Source organism: Hyla sarda, chromosome 2 (assembly GCF_029499605.1).
Source record: "Hyla sarda isolate aHylSar1 chromosome 2, aHylSar1.hap1, whole genome shotgun sequence".
Taxonomy (NCBI): domain Eukaryota; kingdom Metazoa; phylum Chordata; class Amphibia; order Anura; family Hylidae; genus Hyla; species Hyla sarda.
The window spans coordinates 16,017,254-16,041,010 of record NC_079190.1 but is presented as its reverse complement, the minus strand read 5'-3'; the positions used below and the strand labels follow the sequence as shown (position 1 = coordinate 16,041,010).

The following is a 23,757-nucleotide window of genomic DNA, read 5'->3' as shown; positions in this document are numbered from 1 at the left end:
TACCCCTTTAAGATTATGCGGACTCCCATCGACAGTGCAGCTATGCTGCAACCAATGATTATAACTACGCCTTTATGGAGCAGAGCGGCAGTGTAAAGCAAGGAATAAAGCAGTAGCCTGTGTCCTTAAGGAACAGCAGATGGATTTCGGACAATGCAGCTAAAGCTAGATTCACTTATCACAGCTGTACCCTTATAGAGCAGCGCTGCAGTGTAAAGCATGGAAAAGCTAGATTCACTTATCACAGCTGTGCCCTTATAGAGCAGCGCTGCAGTGTAAAGCATGGAAGAGCTAGATTCCCTTATCACAGCTGTACCCTTATAGAGCAGCGCTGCAGTGTAAAGCAAGGAAGAGCTAGATTCACTTATCACAGCTGTGCCCTTATAGAGCAGCGCTGCAGTGTAAAGCATGGAAGAGCTAGATTCACTTATCACAGCTGTGCCCTTATAGAGCAGCGCTGCAGTGTAAAGCATGGAAGAGCTAGATTCACTTATCACAGCTGTGCCCCTATAGAGCAGCGCTGCAGTGTAAAGCATGGAAGAGCTAGATTCACTTATCACAGCTGTGCCCCTATAGAGCAGCGCTGCAGTGTAAAGCATGGAAGAGCTAGATTCACTTATCACGGCTGTGCCCCTATAGAGCAGCGCTGCAGTGTAAAGCATGGAAGAGCTAGATTCGCTTATCACAGCTGTGCCCTTATATGGCAGCGCTGCAGTGTAAAGCATGGAAGAGCTAGATTCCCTTATCACAGCTGTACCCTTATAGAGCAGCGCTGCAGTGTAAAGCATGGAAAAGCTAGATTCACTTATCACAGCTGTGCCCTTATAGAGCAGCGCTGCAGTGTAAAGCATGGAAGAGCTAGATTCCCTTATCACAGCTGTACCCTTATAGAGCAGCGCTGCAGTGTAAAGCAAGGAAGAGCTAGATTCACTTATCACAGCTGTGCCCTTATAGAGCAGCGCTGCAGTGTAAAGCATGGAAGAGCTAGATTCACTTATCACAGCTGTGCCCTTATAGAGCAGCGCTGCAGTGTAAAGCATGGAAGAGCTAGATTCACTTATCACAGCTGTGCCCCTATAGAGCAGCGCTGCAGTGTAAAGCATGGAAGAGCTAGATTCACTTATCACAGCTGTGCCCCTATAGAGCAGCGCTGCAGTGTAAAGCATGGAAGAGCTAGATTCACTTATCACGGCTGTGCCCCTATAGAGCAGCGCTGCAGTGTAAAGCATGGAAGAGCTAGATTCGCTTATCACAGCTGTGCCCTTATAGAGCAGCGCTGCAGTGTAAAGCATGGAAGAGCTAGATTCCCTTATCACAGCTGTACCCTTATAGAGCAGCGCTGCAGTGTAAAGCATGGAAGAGCTAGATTCACTTATCACAGCTGTGCCCTTATAGAGCAGCGCTGCAGTGTAAAGCTTTGATGAGCTAGATTCACCTATCACAGCTGTGCCCTTATAGAGCAGCGCTGCAGTGGAAAGCATGGAAAAGCTAGATTCACTTATCACAGCTATGCCCCTATAGAGCAGCGCTGCAGTGTAAAGCATGGAAGAGCTAGATTCACTTATCACAGCTGTGCCCTTATAGAGCAGCGCTGCAGTGTAAAGCATGGAGCAGCTAGATTCCCTTATCACAGCTGTGCCCCTATAGAGCAGCGCTGCAGTGTAAAGCATTGAAGAGCTAGATTCACTTATCACAGCTGTGCCCTTATAGAGCAGCGTGCAGTGTAAAGCATGTAAGAGCTAGATTCGCTTATCACAGCTGTACCCTTATAGAGCAGCACTGCAGTGTAAAGCATGGAAGAGCTAGATTCACTTATCACAGCTGTGTCCCTATAGAGCAGCGCTGCAGTGTAAAGCATGGAAAAGCTAGATTCACTTATCACAGCTATGCCCCTATAGAGCAGCGCTGCAGTGTAAAGCATGGAAGAGCTAGATTCACTTATCACAGCTGTGCCCTTATAGAGCAGCGCTGCAGTGTAAAGCATGGAGCAGCTAGATTCCCTTATCACAGCTGTGCCCCTATAGAGCAGCGCTGCAGTGTAAAGCATTGAAGAGCTAGATTCACTTATCACAGCTGTGCCCCTATAGAGCAGCGCTGCAGTGTAAAGCATGGAAGAGCTAGATTCCCTTATCACAGCTGTGCCCTTATAGAGCAGCGCTGCAGTGTAAAGAATGGAAGAGCTAGATTCCCTTATCACAGCTGTGCCCCAATAGAGCAGCGCTGCAGTGTAAAGCATGGAAGAGCTGGATTCACTTATCACAGCTGTGCCCTTACAGAGCAGCGCTGCAGTGTAAAGCATGGAAGAGCTAGATTCACTTATCACAGCTGTGCCCCTATAGAGCAGCGCTGCAGTGTAAAGCATGGAAGAGCTAGATTCCCTTATCACAGCTGTGTCCCTATAGAGCAGCGCTGCAGTGTAACGCATGGAAGAGCTAGATTCACTTATCACAGCTGTGCCCTTATAGAGCAGCGCTGCAGTGTAAAGCATGGAAGAGCTAGATTCACTTATCACAGCTGTGCCCTTATAGAGCAGCGCTGCAGTGTAAAGCATGGAAGAGCTAGATTCACTTATCACAGCTGTACCCTTATAGAGCAGCGCTGCAGTGTAAAGCATAGAAGAGCTAGATTCGCTTATCACAGCTGTGCCCCTATAGAGCAGAGCTGCAGTGTAAAGCATGGAAGAGCTAGATTCACTTATCACAGCTGTGCCCTTACAGAACAGCGCTGCAGTGTAAAGCATGGGAGAGGGATAAAGCATATAGGACAGGTTATGTCCTTACACTTGTCAGCGCCGTGTGGCACATCCCCCCCAGACTCTCACACATTCCTTGCCAACATTAGAACAATAATATAATGACATCAGTGGAATCCGCTCCTTCGCCGTCTCCGACCCTCCGAGTACAAAGGAAGAAGGAAGTACGACCAGAAGGGCTGCGTAAACATATCCATCGGCCTCACAATACAACAATGTGACCGCCAAAGACATGCCATTGTCTGACCGACACCGCAGACAACAAAGGGGATCGTGTGCCCACCCCAAACATCTGCAAGCCCACTATAGTGCCAAGTGCAGTCAATGGCATCAGTGTAGTGGATGGAGGAGACCCCGCTATTAGTCTTTATATCAGTGTTTCCCAACCAGGGTGCCTCCAGCTGTTGCAAAACTACATCTCCCAACATGGTGGGAGTTGTAGTTTTGCAACAGCTGGAGGCACCCTGGTTGGGACACACTTTTTTTTGTGCTGGGGCACTGCCCATTGTCACTCATTCTCATACAGCTGGACTCACCTTCATGGTATTGGCCAGGTCTGTCTGGTAATAGCGGTCCTGATGGGCATTGGCAGCTGCCAGGGTGAGGAGATAATCATTGCGGGCATGAGTGGCTTTGGCGTTACATTCCTGTCTTCGAGCTTTTAACTGGAAGAAGATAAAGAAAGGAGAAAAATTTAAGAAGCACTCCGGGAAGAATAATTTTTATATATATATATTTTTATTAATTTGACCGCCGGCGGAGACAAATTTGCGAGCTAAGTGCCTCACTATTTCATAGTTTCACATTTGCATCTATTACACCATAGCTGTATAGCTCTCCATGTTTTATCTGCATATTCATGTTTCACCTATATCCTTGTGCTGGCAGTGTGCTGCTGCATTCTTCTGTTGCTGTATATTTATTTAGTTTGCAGCCCATGGCACTGTAGATAATCTCCCTGGGCGTGGACGGAAGAGAAAAATTGATGAAAGGTGTCAATGCAGGATAGTCCGGATGGTGGATAAGCAGCCCCAAACAAGTTCCAAAGATATTCAAGCTGTCCTGCAGGCTCAGGGAGCATCAGTGTCAGTGCGAACTATACGTTGACATTTAAATGAAATTAAACGCTATGGAGGAGACCCAGGAGGACCCCACTATGGAGGAGACCCAGGAGGACCCCACTATGGAGGAGACCCAGGAGGACCCCACTGCTGACATAGAGACATAAAAAAGCAAGACTACATTTTGCCACAATGAACTTGAGTAACCAAAATTCTTCTGGGAAAACGTCTTGTGGACAGATGAGACCAAGATAGAGCTTTTTGGTAAAGCTCATCATTCTACTGTTTACCGAAAACAGAATAAGGCCTACAAAGAAAAGAACACAGTACCTACAGTGACATATGGTGGAGGTCAGTGATGTTTTGGGGTTGTTTTGCTGCCTCTGGCACTGGGGGCCTTGAATGTGTACAAGACATCATGAAATCTGAGGATTACCAATGGATTTTGGGTCGCACTGTACAGCCCAGTGTCAGAAAGCTGGGTTTGTGTCCGAGATCTTGGGTCTTCCAGCAGGACAATGACCCCAAACATACGTCAAAAAGCCCCCAGAAATGGATGACAACAAAGTACTGGAGAGTTCTGAAGTGGCAGCAATGAGTCCAGATCTAAATCCCATTGATCATCTGTGGAGAGATCTTATAATTACTGTTGGGAAAAGGCGCCGTCCAATAAGAGACCTGGAGCAGTTTGTAAAGGAAGAGTGGTCCAACATTCCGGCTGAGAGGTGTAAGGAGCTTATTGATGGTTATAGGAAGACACTGATTTCAGTTATTTTTTCCAAAGGGTGTGCAACCAAATATTAAGTTAAGGGTGCCAATAATTATGTCCAGCCCATTTTTGGAGTTTGGTGACATTATGTCCAATTTGATTTTTTTCCTCCCTTTATTTGGTTTAGTTCCAATACACACAAAGGGAATAAACATGTGTATAGCAAAACATGTGTCACTGCAATCCTTTTCTGTGAGAAATACTTAATTTTCTAGAACAATTTCAGGGGTGCCAACATTTACGGCAATGACTGTATCCTGATCCCAGATAAAATAGCAGCAGTATACAGATAGAGGGGATGTATATAACTACTATATATCCTGATCCCATATCGATAACAGCAGTATACAGATAGAGCTGGAGAGGAGGTGTATAACTCGTATATATCCTGATCTCATATAGATAGCAGCAGCAGCAGTATACAGATAAAGCCAAAGGGGAAGTGTATAACTACTATATATATCCCGATCCCAGATAAAATAGCAGCAATATACAGATAGAGCTAGAGGGGAGGAATATAACTACTATATATATCCTGATCCCATAGAGATAACAGCAGTATACAAAGAGCTGGGAGGGGAGGTGTATAACTACTAAATATCCTGATCCCAGATAAAATAGCAGCAGTATACAGATAGAGCTGGGGGAGGGAGGGGTTGGGGATCTGCCAGAAGAGATCTATTAAAGGGGTACTACAGGTGGAAAACTTTTTTTTTTTTAATGAACTGGTGCCAGAAAGTTAAACAGATTTGTAAATTACTTCTATTAAAAAATCCTAATCCTTTCAGTACTTATTAGCAGCTGTTTGTTATAGAGGAAAATCTTTATTTAAAAAATTTCTTTCTTGTCTTGGCCACAGTGCTCTCTGCTAACACCTGATGCCCGTACCAGGAACTGTCCAGAGCCGGAGAAAATTCCCATAGCAAATATATGCTGCTCTGGACAGTTCCTGACACGGACATAGGTGTCAGCAGAGAGCACTGTGGTCAACACAAAAAAAAATTCAAAAAGTAAAGAATTTCCTCTGTAGCATACAGCTGCTAAAAAGTACTAAAAGGATTAAGATTCGTTTAATAGAAGTAATTTACAAATCTGTTTCTGGCACCAGTTCATAAAAAAAAAAAAAAAAAAAAAAAAAAAAAAAAAGTTTTCCACCGGAGTACCCCTTTAATGTGAAGTTCACAGGTCAACTGACCCAAGACTGACCACTTCCTAATAACACATTAAGCACTGTGGTTTTCTGTGGGAACAGACTTGTGATCACACGACCCAGTTACAATAATGAAGCTTATGGATGTAGGTTCTATAACCAACCTGAGAATTAGTTGATGACAGAACAAATCCAAAGCAAATCTACATAGACCAGTGTTTTTCAATCAGGGTGCCACCAGCTACTGCAAAACTACAACTCCCAGCATGCCCGGACAGCTACAGGCATGCTTGGAGTTGTAGTTTTACAACAGCTGGAGGCGCCCTGGTTGGGTAACATTGACATAGACTGGATTATTACACGTCTCTCACCTTCACATTCGCTTTCTGTAAACTTATCCTTGATTGAAACAAACTGAGTTTGGATCTGTGAATAGAGAAAATAAAAACATTGTCAGTAATGAAACAACACACACAGCTCTGCTACATCATTAATACAGGACGGAGAAAATCAGGGGAATAATGGGCGCTGCTGTATCACTGGGCAAAACGTCTTCACCACAATGGATGCACAAGATACCCTGACCTCACTGATGGATAACAAAAGGACAACGCGTTTTGGTGCTAACATGCGCTTCTTCAGGTCCTCGTGCGTCCTGGATGGTTTGCATGTGTGTCCAGTCTGTGAGCTACAATGTATCAGTGCAGGTAAAATGTAAAAATCCTTTTTTCTTTGCCTATATCATGCACACCCACCATGACTAGTCCTACAGTGTCACCTGTTTTATTCCAGCACAGTTGCATCTCTGTGTTTCATTACTGTAACTGGATCATGTTAACACCACTCTAACTTTAAACCTTCCAGGGCTTTATGGTCAGTACAGAGTCTGATTTTCTGTGGACTACAGGATGACATCATCACCTACCTACCAGATCCCCTCCTACTAGATTCAAGCTCTATATGTATACTGCTGCTATCTCTATGGGATCAGGAGATATAGAAGTTATACACCTCCCCTACAGCTCTATCTGTATACTGCTGCTGCTATCTCTATGGGATCAGGATATATAGTAGTTATACACCTCCGCTATAGCTCTATCTGTATACTGCTGCTATCTCTATGGGATCAGGATATATAGTAGTTATACACCTCCGCTATAGCTCTATCTGTATACTGCTGCTATCTCTATGGGATCAGGAGATATAGAAGTTATACACCTCCCCTCCAGCTCTATCTGTATACTGCTGCTATCTCTATGGGATCAGGAGATATAGAAGTTATACCCCCTCCCCTCCAGCTCTATCTGTATACTGCTGCTGCTATCTCTATGGGATCAGGACATATAGTAGTTATACACCTCCCCTATAGCTCTATCTGTATACTGCTGCTATCTCTATGGGATCAGGATATATAGTAGTTATATACCTCCCCTCCAGCTTCTTTCAGCCACTGGATGTACACAAGAATGTTGCCCTTTCACTGACCGCAACCAGAGATCTTGAAAACCGGCATGGGGGGAATACGGTATATAAACTGGCATATACCCACATATACTGATACACCCTGATATATAAAAGAGTGAAGCATAGTTTTCTATTTGGGTTTTGTTTCCGAACAGGTGTTTTCCACGATATTTACTCATTTTTCCCTACATTTTGTTATTTTTACAACTCCTCTGAGCTGTCAGGATTTCCAGAGCTCAAATCCTCCACATTTTAAGTGGAAACATTCGTAAATAGGTTGGGATTTTTTTTCTATGTTGGGAGATGCCCAATTTTATGAGGTCACACCCCCTGCTCCATTAGTCACGCCCCTTTTTTCATGTTTTCTGAGTAAAATGTAGAGTTGGCCGGGTTTATGTTTTTTTTTTTTGGGGGTCGCAAATTCTGGCACAGATACCGTTTGCGGCACAATGCGCCAAATTAATTTTTTTATTTTTTATGAACTGGTGCCAGAAAGTTAAACAGATTTGTAAATTACTTCTATTTAAAAATCTTAATCCTTTCAGTACTTATTAGCAGCTGTATACTACAGAGGAAACTCTATTATTTTTTAATTTCTTTTGTCTTGACCACAGTGCTCTCTGCGGACACCTCTGTTTGTGTCAGTAACTGTCCAGAGCAGAATAGGTTTGCTATGCGGATTTTCTCCTGCTCTGGACAGTTCCTGATTACGGGCATCAGGTGTCAGCAGAGAGCACTGTGGTCAAGACAAAAAAATTAATTCAAAAAGAAAAGAATTTCCTCTGTAATACACAGCTGCGAATAAGTGCTAGAAGAGTAAAGTCTGGGTGAATTGTCAAAAAAGATTATTTGATTTAAAGGGGTACTCCGGTGAAAACCTTTTTTCTTTTAAATCAACTGGTGCCAGAAAGTTAAACAGATTTGTAAATTACTTCTATTAAAAAATCATAATCCTTCCTGTACTTATTAGCTGCTGAATACTACAGAGGAAATTCTTTTCTTTTTGGAATTCTCTCTGATGACATCACGAGCAGAGTGCTCTTTGCTGACGTCATTATAATAATAATAACTCTTTATTTATTGTTGTCCTTAGTGGGATTTGAACCCAAGGCCCCAGCACTGCAAGGCAGCAGTGTTAACCACTGAGCTACCATGCTGCCCTTAGCATACATCTGCTATGAACGGTTGCTAAAATGGACAGAGATGTCAGCAGAGAGCACTGTGGTCGTGATGCCATCAGTGTTCCAAAAAGAAAGGAATTTCCTCTGTAGCATTCAGCAGCTAATAAGTACTGGAAGGATTAAGATTTTTTAACAGAAGTAATTTACAAATATGTTTAACTATCTGGCACCAGTTGATTTAAAAGAAAAAAATGTTTTCTCCGGAGTACCCCTTTAATAAATAAAATTTAATAAAAAAATAAGAAAAAAATATATATAAAAAATTAAGACAAATAAAGGAAATAAATAAGCAAAATGAAATTATATTAAACAAAATTAAATAAAAAATAAATTAGATAAAATAAAAAAAATAAATTAATAAAAATAAATAAGAAAAACAAAAAAAACAACATTATAATAAAATGAAATAAATAAATATAAAAACATTAATAAAAAAACAAGATAAACTAAATAAAAAAAATACATTATTAAAAAATACATTAATAAGAAAAATTAAAAAAATTAAATAAAATTATAATAACCATAACAACTGTAAGGTCAGTTAAAGGGGTATTCCAGACAAAAACTTTTTTTTATATATCAACTGGCTCCGGAAAGTTAAACAGATTTGTAAATTACTTCTAATAAAAAATCTTAATCCTTCCAATAGTTATTAGCTTCTGAAGTTTTCTGTCTAACTGCTCAATGATGATGTCACGTCCCGGGAGCTGTGCATGATGGGAAAATATCCCCATAGGAACTGCACAGCTCCCGGGACGTGAGTCATCAGAAAGCAGTTAGACAGAAAACAACAACTCAACTTCAGAAGCTAATAACTATTGGAAGGATTAAGATTTTTTAATACAAGTAATTTACAAATCTGTTTAACTTTCCGGAGCCAGTTGATATATAAAAAAAAGTTTTTGCCTGGAATACCCCTTTAACAACAATTGCTGGCAGATTCCAAATGTTATGTTTGTTTTTTCCCCGTTGACTCTATTTACGCAACAAAAAGCGAGAGCGTATATAATGCACTCACACGCTCGCCCCATGCATGTATAGATGGAGCTTCCCTTTCGGATCATCCAGACTCCACATGTTCCTGCAGCCGTTCCTCCTCCATACAGTACAGATGTAGAGACCCCGGCTAATCCTCTTCCGCCTCAGACAGGAGACACTAATCCCGCCTGGGTTCGGTGAGAGAGTTAATATAATCCCTACAGCCGCTGCATCCCATAGACACAAAGCTTCTAATCTGTGCAACCCGCGTGTCGTCAGGTCATTACCCTGAACGCCACCATTCAGTAAGATCCAGCAAAGGAGGAGGATGCCACCGCCATATAGTGCTCGCCTGTGTATTATTAAAGAACCATAGATTGCATCTCTTATAATGACACATTCTGTTCTCCTATAGCAGTGGTCTTAAAACTGTGGACCTACAACTGTTGCAAAACTACAACTCCCATGCTGGGAGTTGTAGTTTTGCAACAGCTGGAGGCCCACAGTTTGCCGACCTCTCTCCTATAGCTCCACGCAGTGTAGTGTTCAATTACAGTTTCACCAATTCAATTAAGAACTGCAATGAAGACCAACACACACAAAGATAGAATACTATGAAAATAAGGGGGGGGGGATACGCTTTCTAATTCAGCAAAATTTATATGCCGTTCAGAGTGTCTGGAAAGCTGAGTGACCACTACAAACACCTGTTAACTGTGTAGAAGAACTAGCGAAATATTGGCATCAAAAGGGGTGACTACAATAGATGCAGATAAAGAAGAAACCCCTACTCCAAAAAGAGCGTAGCTCTCCCTGCCATATACTTTACCAATCCTTAACCCCTTAAGGACCCAGCCATTTTACACCTCAGGACCCGGGCATTTTTTGCAATTCTGACCACTGTCACTTTAAACATTAATAACTCTGGAATGCTTTTAGTTATCAATCTGATTCCGAGATTGTTTTTTCGTGACATATTCTACTTTAACATAGTGGTAAAATTTTGTGATAACTTGCATCCTTCCTTGGTGAAAAATCCCAAAATTTTATGAAAAATTTGAAAATTTTGCATTTTTTTTTACTTTGAAGCTCTCTGCTTGTAAGGAAAATGGATATTCCAAATAATTTTTTTTTATTCACATATACAATATGTCTATTTTATGTTTGCATCATAAAATTTATGTGTTTTTACTTTTGGAAGACACCAGAGGGCTTCAAAGTTCAGCAGCAATTTTCCAATTTTTCACAAAATTTCCAAACTCACAATTTTTCAGGGACCAGTTCAGGTTTGAAGTAGATTTGAAGGGCCTTCATATTAGAAATACCCCACAAATGACCCCATTATAAAAACTGCACCCCCCAAAGTATTCAAAATGACATTCAGTCCGCGTTTTAACCCTTTAGGTGTTTCACAGGAATAACAGCAAAGTGAAGGAGAAAATTCACAATCTCCATTTTTTACACTCGCATGTTCTTGTAGACCCAATTTTTGAATTTTTACAAGGGGAAAAAGGAGAAAATGTATACTTATATTTGTAGCCCAATTTCTCTCGAGTAAGCACATACCTCATATGTCTATGTAAAGTGTTCGGCGGGCGCAGTAGAGGGCTCAGAAGCGAAGGAGCGACAAGGGGATTTTCGAGAGTACGTTTTTTTTAAATGGTTTTTGGGGGGCATGTTGCATTTAGGAAGCCCCTATGGTGCCAGAACAGCAAAAATCCCCCACATGGCATACCATTTTGGAAACTAGACCCCTTTAGGTACGTAACAAGGAATAAAGTGAGCCTTAATACCCCACAGGGGTTTCACGACTTTTGCATATGTAAAAAAATAAAAATAAAATTTCACTAAAATGTGTGTTTCCCCCCAAATTTCACGTTTTTGCAAGGGTTAATAGCAGAAAATACCCCCCAAAATTTGTAACCACATCTCTTCTGAGTATGGAGGTACCCCATAAGTTGACCTGAAGTGCACTACGGGCGAACTACAATGCTCAGAAGAGAAGGAGTCATATTTGGCTTTTTGAGAGCAAATTTTGCTCGGGGGGCATGTCGCATTTAGGAAGCCCCTATGGTGCCAGGACAGCAAAATAACCCCCACATTGCATACCATTTTGGAAACTAGACCCCTTGAGGAACGTAACAAGGCATAAAATGAGCATTTACCCCCCCCACTGGTGTCTGTCATATCTTTGGAACAGTGGGCTGTACAACATTTTTAATTTGCACAGCCCACTGTTCCAAAGATCTGTCAGACACCAGTGGGGTGTAAATTCTCACTGCACCCCTCATTACATTTCGTGAGGGGTGTAGTTTCCGAAATGGGGTCACATGTGGGTTTTTTTTTTTTGCGTTTACAGATGTTGCAAAACTGCAACTCCCAGCATGCCCAGACGCCAAGGGCTGTCTGGGCATGCTGGGAGTTGTAGTTTACAGGGTCCTATTACAGCAATGCATGTCGCTTTACGGCGACGTGCATTGCTGTAAAGGGCCCGACCGCGGCTGAAGATCTAGTCACCTGTCGCCGCCATCTTCCTCGCCGGGATCCGGATCTTCAGGGACGAGGTAAGTACCGGGGCCGGTCCCCAGCACTCCCCCGTCCCCCGCCGCGTCCTCCGGTCTTCCTCCCGTCCTCTCCGGACTTTCAGGGGCCGGGCAGGACGGGAGGAAGTAACCGCCCCCCCCCTCCTGCGATTGGTCGGTTAACTAACAGACAGATCGCAGGGTATAGGAGGAGGTGGCAGGCTTGCCACCTCGCTCCTATACGTTAGCATGGTCCTGGCTGTCTGTGACAGCCGGGATTATGCGAAATTACCGGGTGGTCGGGTCCCAGAGACCCGATCAGCCCGGTATCGCCGCAGATCGCAAGGGCAATTTCCCTTGCGATTTGCGGCGATCGCCGACATGGGGGGCCTACATGGCCCCCCTCGGCGTTTGCCCTGGATGCCTGCTGAAGGATTTCAGCAGGCATCCGGTTCCGATCTCTGCCCGGCGAGCGGCAGAGACCGGAAAACGCCATGACGTATGCATACGTCATGGGTCCTTAAGACCCAGGGTGTGATGGCGTATGCATACGTCATGGGTCCTGAAGAGGTTAAAGGGGTATTCCAGGCAAAACATTTTTTTTATATATATCAACCGGCTCCGGAAAGTTAAACTGATTCGTAAATTACTTCTATTAAAAAATCTTAACCCTTCCAATAGTTATTAGCTTCTGAAGTTTTCTGTCTAACTGCTCAATGATGATGTCACGTCCCGGGAGCTGTGCATGATGGGAGAATATCCCCATAGGAACTGCACAGCTCCCAGGACGTGAGTCATCAGAGAGCAGTTAGACAGAAAACAACAACTCAACTTCAGAAGCAAATAACTATTGGAAGGATTAAGATTTTTTAATAGAAGTAATGTACAAATCTGTTTAACTTTCCAGAGCCAGTTGATATATAAAAAAAAAAGTTTTGGCCTGGAATACCCCTTTAACCTTTGTGAAATGGATAATCTACAACTTTGCATTCCAATTGATCCCCAATTTCAAGATCCCTGCTTCTTGTAAATGAACAGAAACCTGTGTCAACCCGTCCTTACTCAAACAGCTGCATTTGGTTACACTGGAAACAGATCTATGAAGATAGTGTTAACACTGATGCCTCATGGGTCAAAACCTGTCACCTTCATAGAGTGACAGGGATCAGTGACAAACCCGTCAAACAAGACCCCGTCACTTATCAGGGAAACTACACTTTCTCTTCGATAGTGACTCCAGTCATTGCTGGTATTAACACAGACTGGTGGAGGAAAGAAAAAAACTAAGATGAATATAACTACTTTAACACTGCCTCCTATGTACAAGAATATAACTACTATAATACTGCTCCTATATACAAGAATATAGCTACTATAATACTGCTCCTATATATAAGAATATAACTACTATAATACTGCTCCCTATATACAAGAATATAACTACTATAATACTGCTCCTATATACAAGAATATAGCTACTATAATACTGCTCCTATATACAAGAATATAACTACTATAATACTGTCTCCTATGTACAAGAATATTACTACTATAATACTGCCGCCTATGTACAAGCATATAACTACTATAATACTGCTCCTATATATAAGAATATAACTACTATAATACTGCTCCCTATATACAAGAATATAACTACTATAATACTGCCTCCTATGTACAAGAATATAACTACTATAATACTGCTCCTATGTACAAGAATATAACTACTATAATACTGCTCCTATATACAAGAATATAACTACTATAATACTGCCTCCTATGTACAAGAATATAACTACTATAATACTGCTCCTATATTCAAGAATATAACTACTATAATACTGCTCCTATATACAAGAATATAACTACTATAATACTGCTCCTATATACAAGAATATAACTACTATAATACTGCTCCTATATACAAGAATATAACTACTATAATACTGCTCCTATATACAAGAATATAACTACTATAATACTGCTCCTATATACAAGAATATAACTACTATAATACTGCTCCTATATACAAGAATATAACTACTATAATACCGATCCTATATACAAGAATATAACTACTATAATACTGCCTCCTATATACAAGAATATAACTACTATAATACTGCCTCCTATATACAAGAATATAACTACTATAATACTGCTCCTATATACAAGAATATAACTACTATAATACTGCTCCTATATACAAGAATATAACTACTATAATACTGTCTCCTATACACAAGAATATAACTACTATAATACTGCTGCTATATACAAGAATATAACTACTATAATACTGCTCCTATATACAAGAATATAACTACTATAACACTGCTCCTATATACAAGACAATAACTACTATAATACTGCTCCTATATACAAGAATATAACTACTATAATACTGCTCCTATATACAAGAATATAACTACTATAATACTGCCGCTATATACAAGAATACAACTACTATAATACTGCTCCTATATACAAGAATATAACTACTATAATACTGATCCTATATACAAGAATATAACTACTATAATACTGCTCCTATATACAAGAATGTAACTACTATAATACTGTCTCCTATATACAAGAATATAACTACTATAATACTGCTCCTATATACAAGAATGTAACTACTATAATACTGCCTCCTATATACAAGAATATAACTACTATAATACTGCTCCTATATACAAGAATATAACTACTATAATACTGACTCCTATATATACAAGAATATAACTACTATAATACTGCTCCTATATACAAGAATATAACTACTATAATACTGCTCCTATATACAAGAATATAACTACTATAATACTGCTCCTATATACAAGAATATAACTACTATTATACTGCTCCTATATACAAGAATATAACTACTATAATACTGCCTCCTATGTACAAGAATATAACTACTATAATACTGCCTCCTATATACAAGAATATAACTACTATAATACTACCTCCTATATACAAGAATATAACTACTATAATACTGCCCCTATATACAAGAATATAACTACTATAATACTTCTCCTATACACAAGAATATAACTACTATAATACTGCCTCCTATATACAAGAATATAACTACTATAATACTGCTCCTATATACAAGAATATAACTACTATAACACTGCTCCTATATACAAGAATATAACTACTATAATACTGCTCCTATATACAAGAATATAACTACTATAATACTGCTCCTATTTACAAGAATATAACTACTATAATACTACCTCCTATATACAAGAATATAACTACTATAATACTGCCTCCTATATACAAGAATATAACTACTATAATACTGCTCCTATGTACAAGAATATAACTACTATAATACTGCCTCCTATATACAAGAATATAACTACTATAATACTGCTCCTATGTACAAGAATATAACTACTATAATACTGCTCCTATATACAAGAATATAACTACTATAATACTGCTCCTATGTACAGGACTATAATTAATATAATATTGCCCCTATATACAAGAATATAACTACTATAATACTGCTCCTATATACAAGAATATAACTACTATAATACTGCTCCTATATACAAGAATATAACTAACATAATACTGCTCCTATATACAAGAATATAACTACTATAATACTGCTCCTATACACAAGAATATAACTACTATAATACTGCTCCTATATACAAGAATATAACTACTATAATACTGCTCCTATATACAAGAATATATCTACTATAATACTGCCCCATATGTACAGGACTATAATTAATATAATATTGCCTCCTTTATACAAGAATAAACCGCTACTGTTTGAGAGTCGTGTGCTTCTGCTCCTCTAGGTGGCACTGCAGGGAGACTAGATCTCAGTAGCTGTCTTGCTCTCCTCCAGGCGTGTAGCCTGCTGATCTTCTTGTGGATTTGGACTCTTTGTATAGCCACTAGCTGTAATACAGAGAACCCTCCAGTGTGCGCTCAGTCACAGCTATTCCTTCCGCCTAGACGCGGCCAAGTGCTGCTCAATGCCTGATTGTGAAGTGTCGGCATCTTCAGGGTAATAACATTAGACACTGGGAACTCACTTGGCATCAATGTCGGCTTTTTCTCGCATTCCATGGGCCATCTGCTCGGCCTCATAGTACTTCTTCTTGGCCTTGGCTAAATCCTTCACTGTCTCCTGGAGTTCCGTCTGGATCTTCGTCAGCTGGTCCACACACTGTAAAGCGAAAAAATAACCCCCAGCGGGTATTATTGTGGGATCTGAGCAGGTGGGGGCGCTCCACATCATCTCAGGACACAAAACATTCTGCCTCGAGAACAGGGACAAGGAAGTGCATCAGAAATAATCTTTCCCAGGCTCCTGAATGGCAAATCCTGACTAATTGTATGGAGCTACAGCTCTGGAGTATAATACAGGATATAACTCAGGATCAGTACAGGATAAGTAATGTAATATATGTACACAGTGACCTCACCAGCAGAATAGTGAGTACAGCTCTGGAGTATAATACAGGATATAACTCAGGATCAGTACAGGATAAGTAATGTAATGTATGTACACAGTGACCTCACCAGCAGAATAGTGAGTACAGCTCTGGAGTGTAATACAGGATATAACTCAGGATCAGTACAGGATAAGTAATGTAATGTATGTACACAGTGACCTCACCAGCAGAATAGTGAGTACAGCTCTGGAGTATAATACACGATATAACTCAGGATCAGTACAGGATAAGTAATGTAATGTATGTACACAGTGACCTCACCAGCAGAATAGTGAGTGCAGTTCTGGAGTATAATACTGGATATAACTCAGGATCAGTACAGGATAAGTAATGTACACAGTAACCTCACCAGCAGAATAGTGAGTGCAGCTCTGGAGTATAATACAGGATATAACTCAGGATCAGTACAGGATAAGTAATGTAATGTATGTACACAGTGACCTCACCAGCAGAATCGTGAGTACAGCTCTGGAGTATAATACAGGATATAACTCAGGATCAGTACAGGATAAGTAATGTAATGTATGTACACAGTGACCTCCCCAGCAGAATAGTGAGAACAGCTCTGGAGTATAATACAGGATATAACTCAGGATCAGTACAGGATAAGTAATGTAATGTATGTACACAGTGACCTCCCCAGCAGAATAGTGAGTGCAGCTCTGGAGTATAATACAGGATATAACTCAGGATCAGTACAGGATAAGTAATGTAATGTATGTACACAGTGACCTCACCAGCAGAATAGTGAGTGCAGTTCTGGAGTATAATACAGGATATAACTCAGGATCAGTACAGGATAAGTAATGTAATGTATGTACACAGTGACCTCACCAGCAGAATAGTGAGTGCAGTCCTGGAGTATAATACAGGATATAACTCAGGGTCAGTACAGGATAAGTAATGTAATGTATGTACACAGTGACCTCACCAGCAGAATAGCGAGTGCAGTTCTGGAGTATAATACAGGATATAACTCAGGATCAGTACAGGATAAGTAATATAATGTATGTACACAGTGACCTCACCAGCAGAATAGTGAGTACAGCTCTGGAGTATAATACAGGTTATAACTCAGGATCAGTACAGGATAAGTAATGTAATGTATGTACACAGTGACCTCACCAGCAGAATAGTGAGTACAGCTCTGGAGTATAATACAGGATATAACTCAGGATCCGTACAGGATAAGTAATGTAATGTATGTACACAGTGACCTCACCAGCAGAATAGTGAGTACAGCTCTGGGGTATAATACAGGATATAACTCAGGATCAGTACAGGATAAGTAATGTAATGTATGTACACAGTGACCTCACCAGCAGAATAGTGAGTACAGCTCTGCAGTATAATACAGGATATAACTCAGGGTCAGTGCAGGATAAGTAATGTAATGTATGTACACAGTGACCTCACCAGCAGAATAGTGAGTACAGCTCTGGAGTATAATACAGGATATAACTCAGGATCAGTACAGGATAAGTAATGTAATGTATGTACACAGTGACCTCACCAGCAGAATAATGAGTACAGCTCTGGAGTATAATACAGGATAGAACTCAGGATCAGTACAGGATAAGTAATGTAATGTATGTACACAGTGACCTCACCAGCAGAATAGTGAGTGCAGTCCTGGAGTATAATACAGGATATAACTCAGGATCAGTACAGGATAAGTAATGTAATGTATGTACACAGTGACCCCCACCAGCAGAATAGTGAGTACAGCTCTGGAGTATACTACAGGATATAACTCAGGATCAGTACAGGATAAGTAATGTAATGTATGTACACAGTGACCTCACCAGCAGAATAGTGAGTGCAGTCCTGGAGTATACGTACCTTTTTCAGCTGTTGCTCTTTGTACAATTTAACAGTCCTAGCGGGTTCATAGATTAGGTTTCTATAGTTTTCACAGATGTTGATCCGGGATTGTGCTACTTGAATCGTCCCTTCTAGGAAGGATTTCCATACTGTATAGATGTTCCTAAAAAGCAAAGACAGAAAGATATTCTATATGCAACATGGCGGACATAAGGAAAAATACACAAGAACATGACATAAGGCTGCAGACTCCTCTCAATGATCGTGCTGCATAATAAAATCTACTGCTATACATTGGCCTGAGCCTCCTAGGTAACAGAAGGGGTTAAAATATTTCAGGTATAACAAACAGAACACACACACAAAACAGATTGATTAAAATAGTTTGTTACAATGTATTAGTGGAGAGAATTTTATATACACACACGTTACATTTGATACGGGTAAAGAGAGGTAACCACAGCGGCGGCACACATGTGTAGACATAATACGGTGTAACAAACCCTCAGTAGTGGATACAGTACTAGGTTTTTATAAGGGATCGACCAATATTGATTTTTTAGGGCCGATACCGATAATCTGTGACCTTTCAGGCAGATCGCCAATAACTTATACCAATATTCCGGTATATTTCAACCCCCCCCCACCCCCGTCCCACAGAAGCCGTTGCAGACAATGATTTAAAGCGGGCGCTTTAAATCAATGAACTGCAGCGGCTTTTGCGGGGCCAGAGACCACCGTCGCCCGCTTCTCTCCCCCTGCCTGTCCTGGGGTCCTCCTGAGTCCTATCACCGCCGCCGCTGCCCCATCCCCGATTTTATAATTTTCTGTTCCTGGGGTCCGCGATACTTCCAGCTCCGGCGGCGTCCGGCGCTGTTGCCGTGTGCTATCACTGTGCACACTGATGGTGACGTCGCGTTGAGGACGTCACTCGTCATTGCGCAGCGCACAGCAACAGCGCAGGACGCCGCTGGAGCCAGAAGTATCGCGGACCCCAGGAAAATGGTGGTAGGTCTTCCATGCCTCAATGGGCCACAGTCGATATACAGAATATCTGACAGGTGGTTAAATGGTTATGGTTGTTTGGAGTGTATGGCGATATTCTTTGGCGCCATAGAATTGAAAAAAAAAAATGTAAAGGGGTACTCCGCTGCTCAGCGTTTGGAACAAACTGTTCCGAACGCTGGAGCCGGGAGCTGGTGAAGTCATAGCCCCGCCTCTCAAAGATGGTGATGTCATAGCCCTGCCCCTTCGTGATATCACGCCCCACCTCATCAATGCAAGTATATGGGAGGGGGCGTGACAGCAGCCACGCCCCCTCCCATAGACTCACATTGAGAGGGCGTGACGTCATGAGGGGGCAGGGCTATGACGTCACCAGCTCCCGCCTCCAGCGTTCGGATCAGTTTGTTCCAAAAGCTGAGCAGCGGAATACCCCTTTAAATAATAATACTTGACAAACAAAAGAAAGCTGCACAACAGAGCTGAGGATGTCAGGTGTCACATCAGATACATTTACTGCAGTCTGGGATGTGTGCGGATTAAACCTGAAACGCGTCGCATTACAATTTACAACAGGTCACACGATTTATATGACAAAAGGACGCGGTGACACAGTCAAAGTGAGCAAAGCATCCCGTCATCTGTCCCTTTAGGTCTCAGAATCGTCCCATTGTGTCTGCGGGGAGAGATCAAATAAGAAGCGAAACGCAGCGGTAATTATATATAATCCGCACCGAGGCTTTTGTCTCTTCCCATGGAACAAAAAACTAAGATTATGAATAACACAACAATATACCAGAAATCAGAGCCTACAGGGGAGTGCACGGCCACATTCACAAGGACAGGTTCGTCCGCATTTCTTTGAACGGAGAAGTTTCAATATCCGACAACTGTTCAGTGTCTGATGTGAGGAAGAAAGACGACCGACATAATGATCAGAGGAAACTCTGCAGACACTGAACAAGCAGGGAGCACGGCGAGATTCCAGATCTAAGGTAACAAAATATGAGCTCTGGAGGATAATACAGGATATAACTCAGGATCAGTACAGGATAAGTAATGTAATGTATGTACACAGTGACCTCACCAGCAGAATAGTGAGTACAGCTCTGGAGTATAATACAGGATATAACTCAGGATCAGTACAGGATAAGTAATGTAATGTATGTACACAGTGACCTCACCAGCAGAATAGTGAGTACAGCTCTGGAGTATAATACAGGATATAACTCAGGATCAGTACAGGATAAGTAATGTAATGTATGTACACAGTGACCTCACCAGCAGAATAGTGAGTACAGCTCTGGGGTATAATACAGGATATAACTCAGGATCAGTACAGGATAAGTAATGTAATGTATGTACACAGTGACCCCACCAGCAGAATAGTGAGTACAGCTCTGCAGTATAATACAGGATATAACTCAGGATCAGTACAGGATAAGTAATGTAATGTATGTACACAGTGACCTCACCAGCAGAATAGTGAGTACAGCTCTGGGGTATAATACAGGATATAACTCAGGATCAGTACAGGATAAGTAATGTAATGTATGTACACAGTGACCTCACCAGCACAATAGTGAGTAGAGTTCTGGAGTATAATACAGGATATAACTCAGGATCAGTACAGGATAAGTAATGTAATGTATGTACACAGTGACCTCACCAGCACAATAGTGAGTAGAGTTCTGGAGTATAATACAGGATATAACTCAGGATCAGTACAGGATAAGTAATATAATGTATGTACACAGTGACCTCACCAGCAGAATAGTGAGTAGAGTTCTGGAGTATAATACAGGATATAACTCAGGATCAGTACAGGATAAGTTATGTAATATATGTACACAGTGACCTCACCAGCAGAATAGTGAGTAGAGTTCTGGAGAATAATACAGGATATAACTCAGGATTTTGTGCAGTTTATAGTCACAATGTGGCGCAGGAAAATAATCGGTGCAGTTACCTGTACTCGCTGCGCTCCTCCGGCTTCACTACAGGCCATTCCTTCTTCAGGTACTGGCTGGCTAGTTTCTGAATGGTCTGCAAAAAAACACAAAAATACTATATATGAAATAATTCGCCAAGACAACAAAGGCCGTATCACATGGACAGGTCTGACACAGTCTGCTGAGCCGTGTATCTAAACAGATTGGCTTAGATGCAGCAGCTAGAAGACAGTATCAAATGTGAAAGGCTTGGATACTAAGATACAACAGACCGTATCACACATGATTTGCTTAGGTACATCGGCTTGGCAGACAATATCATTATGATCGGTTTAGATCCAGTAGCTCTGCAAACAGTATCAAACTGTAGGCTTAGATACATGGCTCGGCAGACAGTACACAAGATAGGCTTAGATACTGCAGCTGAGCAGACAGACTCATACAAATACGGTGGCTAAGCAGACAGACTTAGATACACTATATCAGCAGTCATTGATACATGTGATAGGTTTAGATACAGCAGCCCTGCAACCCGTATCAAACTATAGGTTTAGATACTTAAAGGGGTACTCCGGTGGATTTTTTTTTTTTTTTTAACAACTGGTGCCAGAAAGTTAAACAGATTTGTAAATTACTTCTATAAAAAAAATAAATCTTAATCCTTCCAGTACTTATTAGCTGCTGAATACTACAGAGGAAATTCTTTTCTGTTTTGGAACACAGAGCTCTCTGCTGACATCATGACTACAGTGCTCTCTGCTGACATCTCTGTCCATTTTAGGAACTGTCCAGAGTAGGAGAAAATCCCCATAGCAAACATATGCTGTTCTGGACAGTTCCTAAAATGGACAGAGATGTCAGCAGAGAGCACTGTGCTTGTGATGTCAGCAGAGAGCACTGTGGCCGTGATGTCAGCAGAGAGCTCTGTGTTCCAAAAAGAAAATAATTTCCTCTGTAGTATTCAGCAGCTAATAAGTACTGGAAGGATTAAGATTTTTTAATAGAAGTAATTTACAAATGTGTTTAACTTTCCGGCACCAGTTGATTAATAAAAAAGAAATTAAAGAAAATTACGTTTTCCACCGGAGTACCCCTATAAGTCAGCAGACTGTATCACACAGGTTTAGAAACACCAGTGTACCCAATAGGATCACACATAATAGGCTTAGATACACCAGGGCAAGCGTTTTTTAATAAAAGTGCCTCCAGCTGTTGCAAAACTACAACTCCCAGCATGCCCGGACCGCCGAAGGCGGTCCGGGCATGCTGGGAGTTGTAGTTTTGCAACAGCTGGAGGCACCCTGGGTTGGAAACACTGTGCGCTCACTAGGAATAATAGAAGATCAGCGGCGCGGATGTGACTTCACCATCGCCTGGTTTATAGGGGCAGAAAAATATGCTGCATGGTCAGAACGTCCCGCATGGTCAGCAGCCTCGCCGCCACACGGGCCGCGGTATATAACAAAGCAAACGCCACACAGGCGAAATCCAAAACCTTAATGTATAGGGGGCCCAGGCGGAAGCTATGATAAGAGAGGACCCCATAACAAATATGGGCTCTACCCGCAGAGGTGTAACTGGGAGACTCCCAGACCAGCTACATATAATGTTTATTGGGAATAAACGCCAGGAATTACTTATCAGGTTTTAGTTTGGAGCTACGTAATGACTTCTCCTCCAGTCACATCCAAAGCTGCAAATAAATATTATATATATATATATATATACATATACATACATACATACACGCACAATACTACTGGGCTGCCGAAGTGCTACACTGGAGCCTTGAAGGAATAGAAGAAATGGAGAAAGACACTGAACCAGCAGGGAGTGATGGATGAAATCTCACAGCCTGAAAGGTAAAAGGGAACAGAGCGGGGACGTGTGCGCAGCTCTGGAGGTGACTGGAGTCATCACTACAGGGCAAGTAAAGAAACATATGACAAATAAAGGGAGAAAGGGCGAGATCTATCCAAATCTGTGAAGGGGAGGAGCGGTGCAGCTGCCCATAGCAACCAATCAGAATGGTTCTTTCATTTTTCTGAGGACTTTTTTTTTAAATGAAAGAAGCGATCTGATTGGTTGCTATGGGCAACTGCACCGCTCCTCCTCTACACAGATAGATATGAGATAGATACCGTATATACTCGAGTATAAGACGAGTTTTTTCAGCACGACGCCCCCCCTCGGCTTATACTCGAGTGAACTTTCCGCCTGTCAATCCCTTCTCAGTGGTCTTCAACCTGCGGACCTCCAGATGTTGCAAAACTACAACTCCCAGCATGGGTATGAGCAGAGGTCCAGAGGTTGAAGACCACTGCGGCCTTCGTCATCATCCAGACCCCCCTTTAGTTTTCTACTCACCTTCCCTCGGTGGGAAGGAAGGGTGAGCTGGTCTGGGCCATCTATGCCGCAGGGACCGTCCGGTGGGGATGGTTAGTCGTTGCGGGCTGTCCATTTTCACCGGGAGGCCCTCTTCTCCGCTCCGGGCCCGGCCTAGTGACGTTGCCTTGACGACGACACATAGGGTTGTCCCTGCGCATAGATGGCCCAGACCAGCTCCCCCTTCCTTCCCACCGAGGGGAGGTAAG

The 23,757-nt window shown here is 41.6% G+C and overlaps 1 protein-coding gene across 1 annotated transcript in view; it reads right to left on the bottom strand.

The window, feature by feature from the left end:
* Nucleotides 1-23,757, bottom strand: part of FCHSD2 (FCH and double SH3 domains 2) — a 154,268-nt gene that overhangs the window by 60,460 nt on the left and 70,051 nt on the right. Inside the window, 5 exon segments of the mRNA XM_056561230.1 lie at nt 3,289-3,417; nt 6,104-6,158; nt 15,963-16,096; nt 18,228-18,372; nt 21,181-21,257. Of these exon segments, the coding sequence (XP_056417205.1) occupies nt 3,289-3,417; nt 6,104-6,158; nt 15,963-16,096; nt 18,228-18,372; nt 21,181-21,257 (540 nt within the window).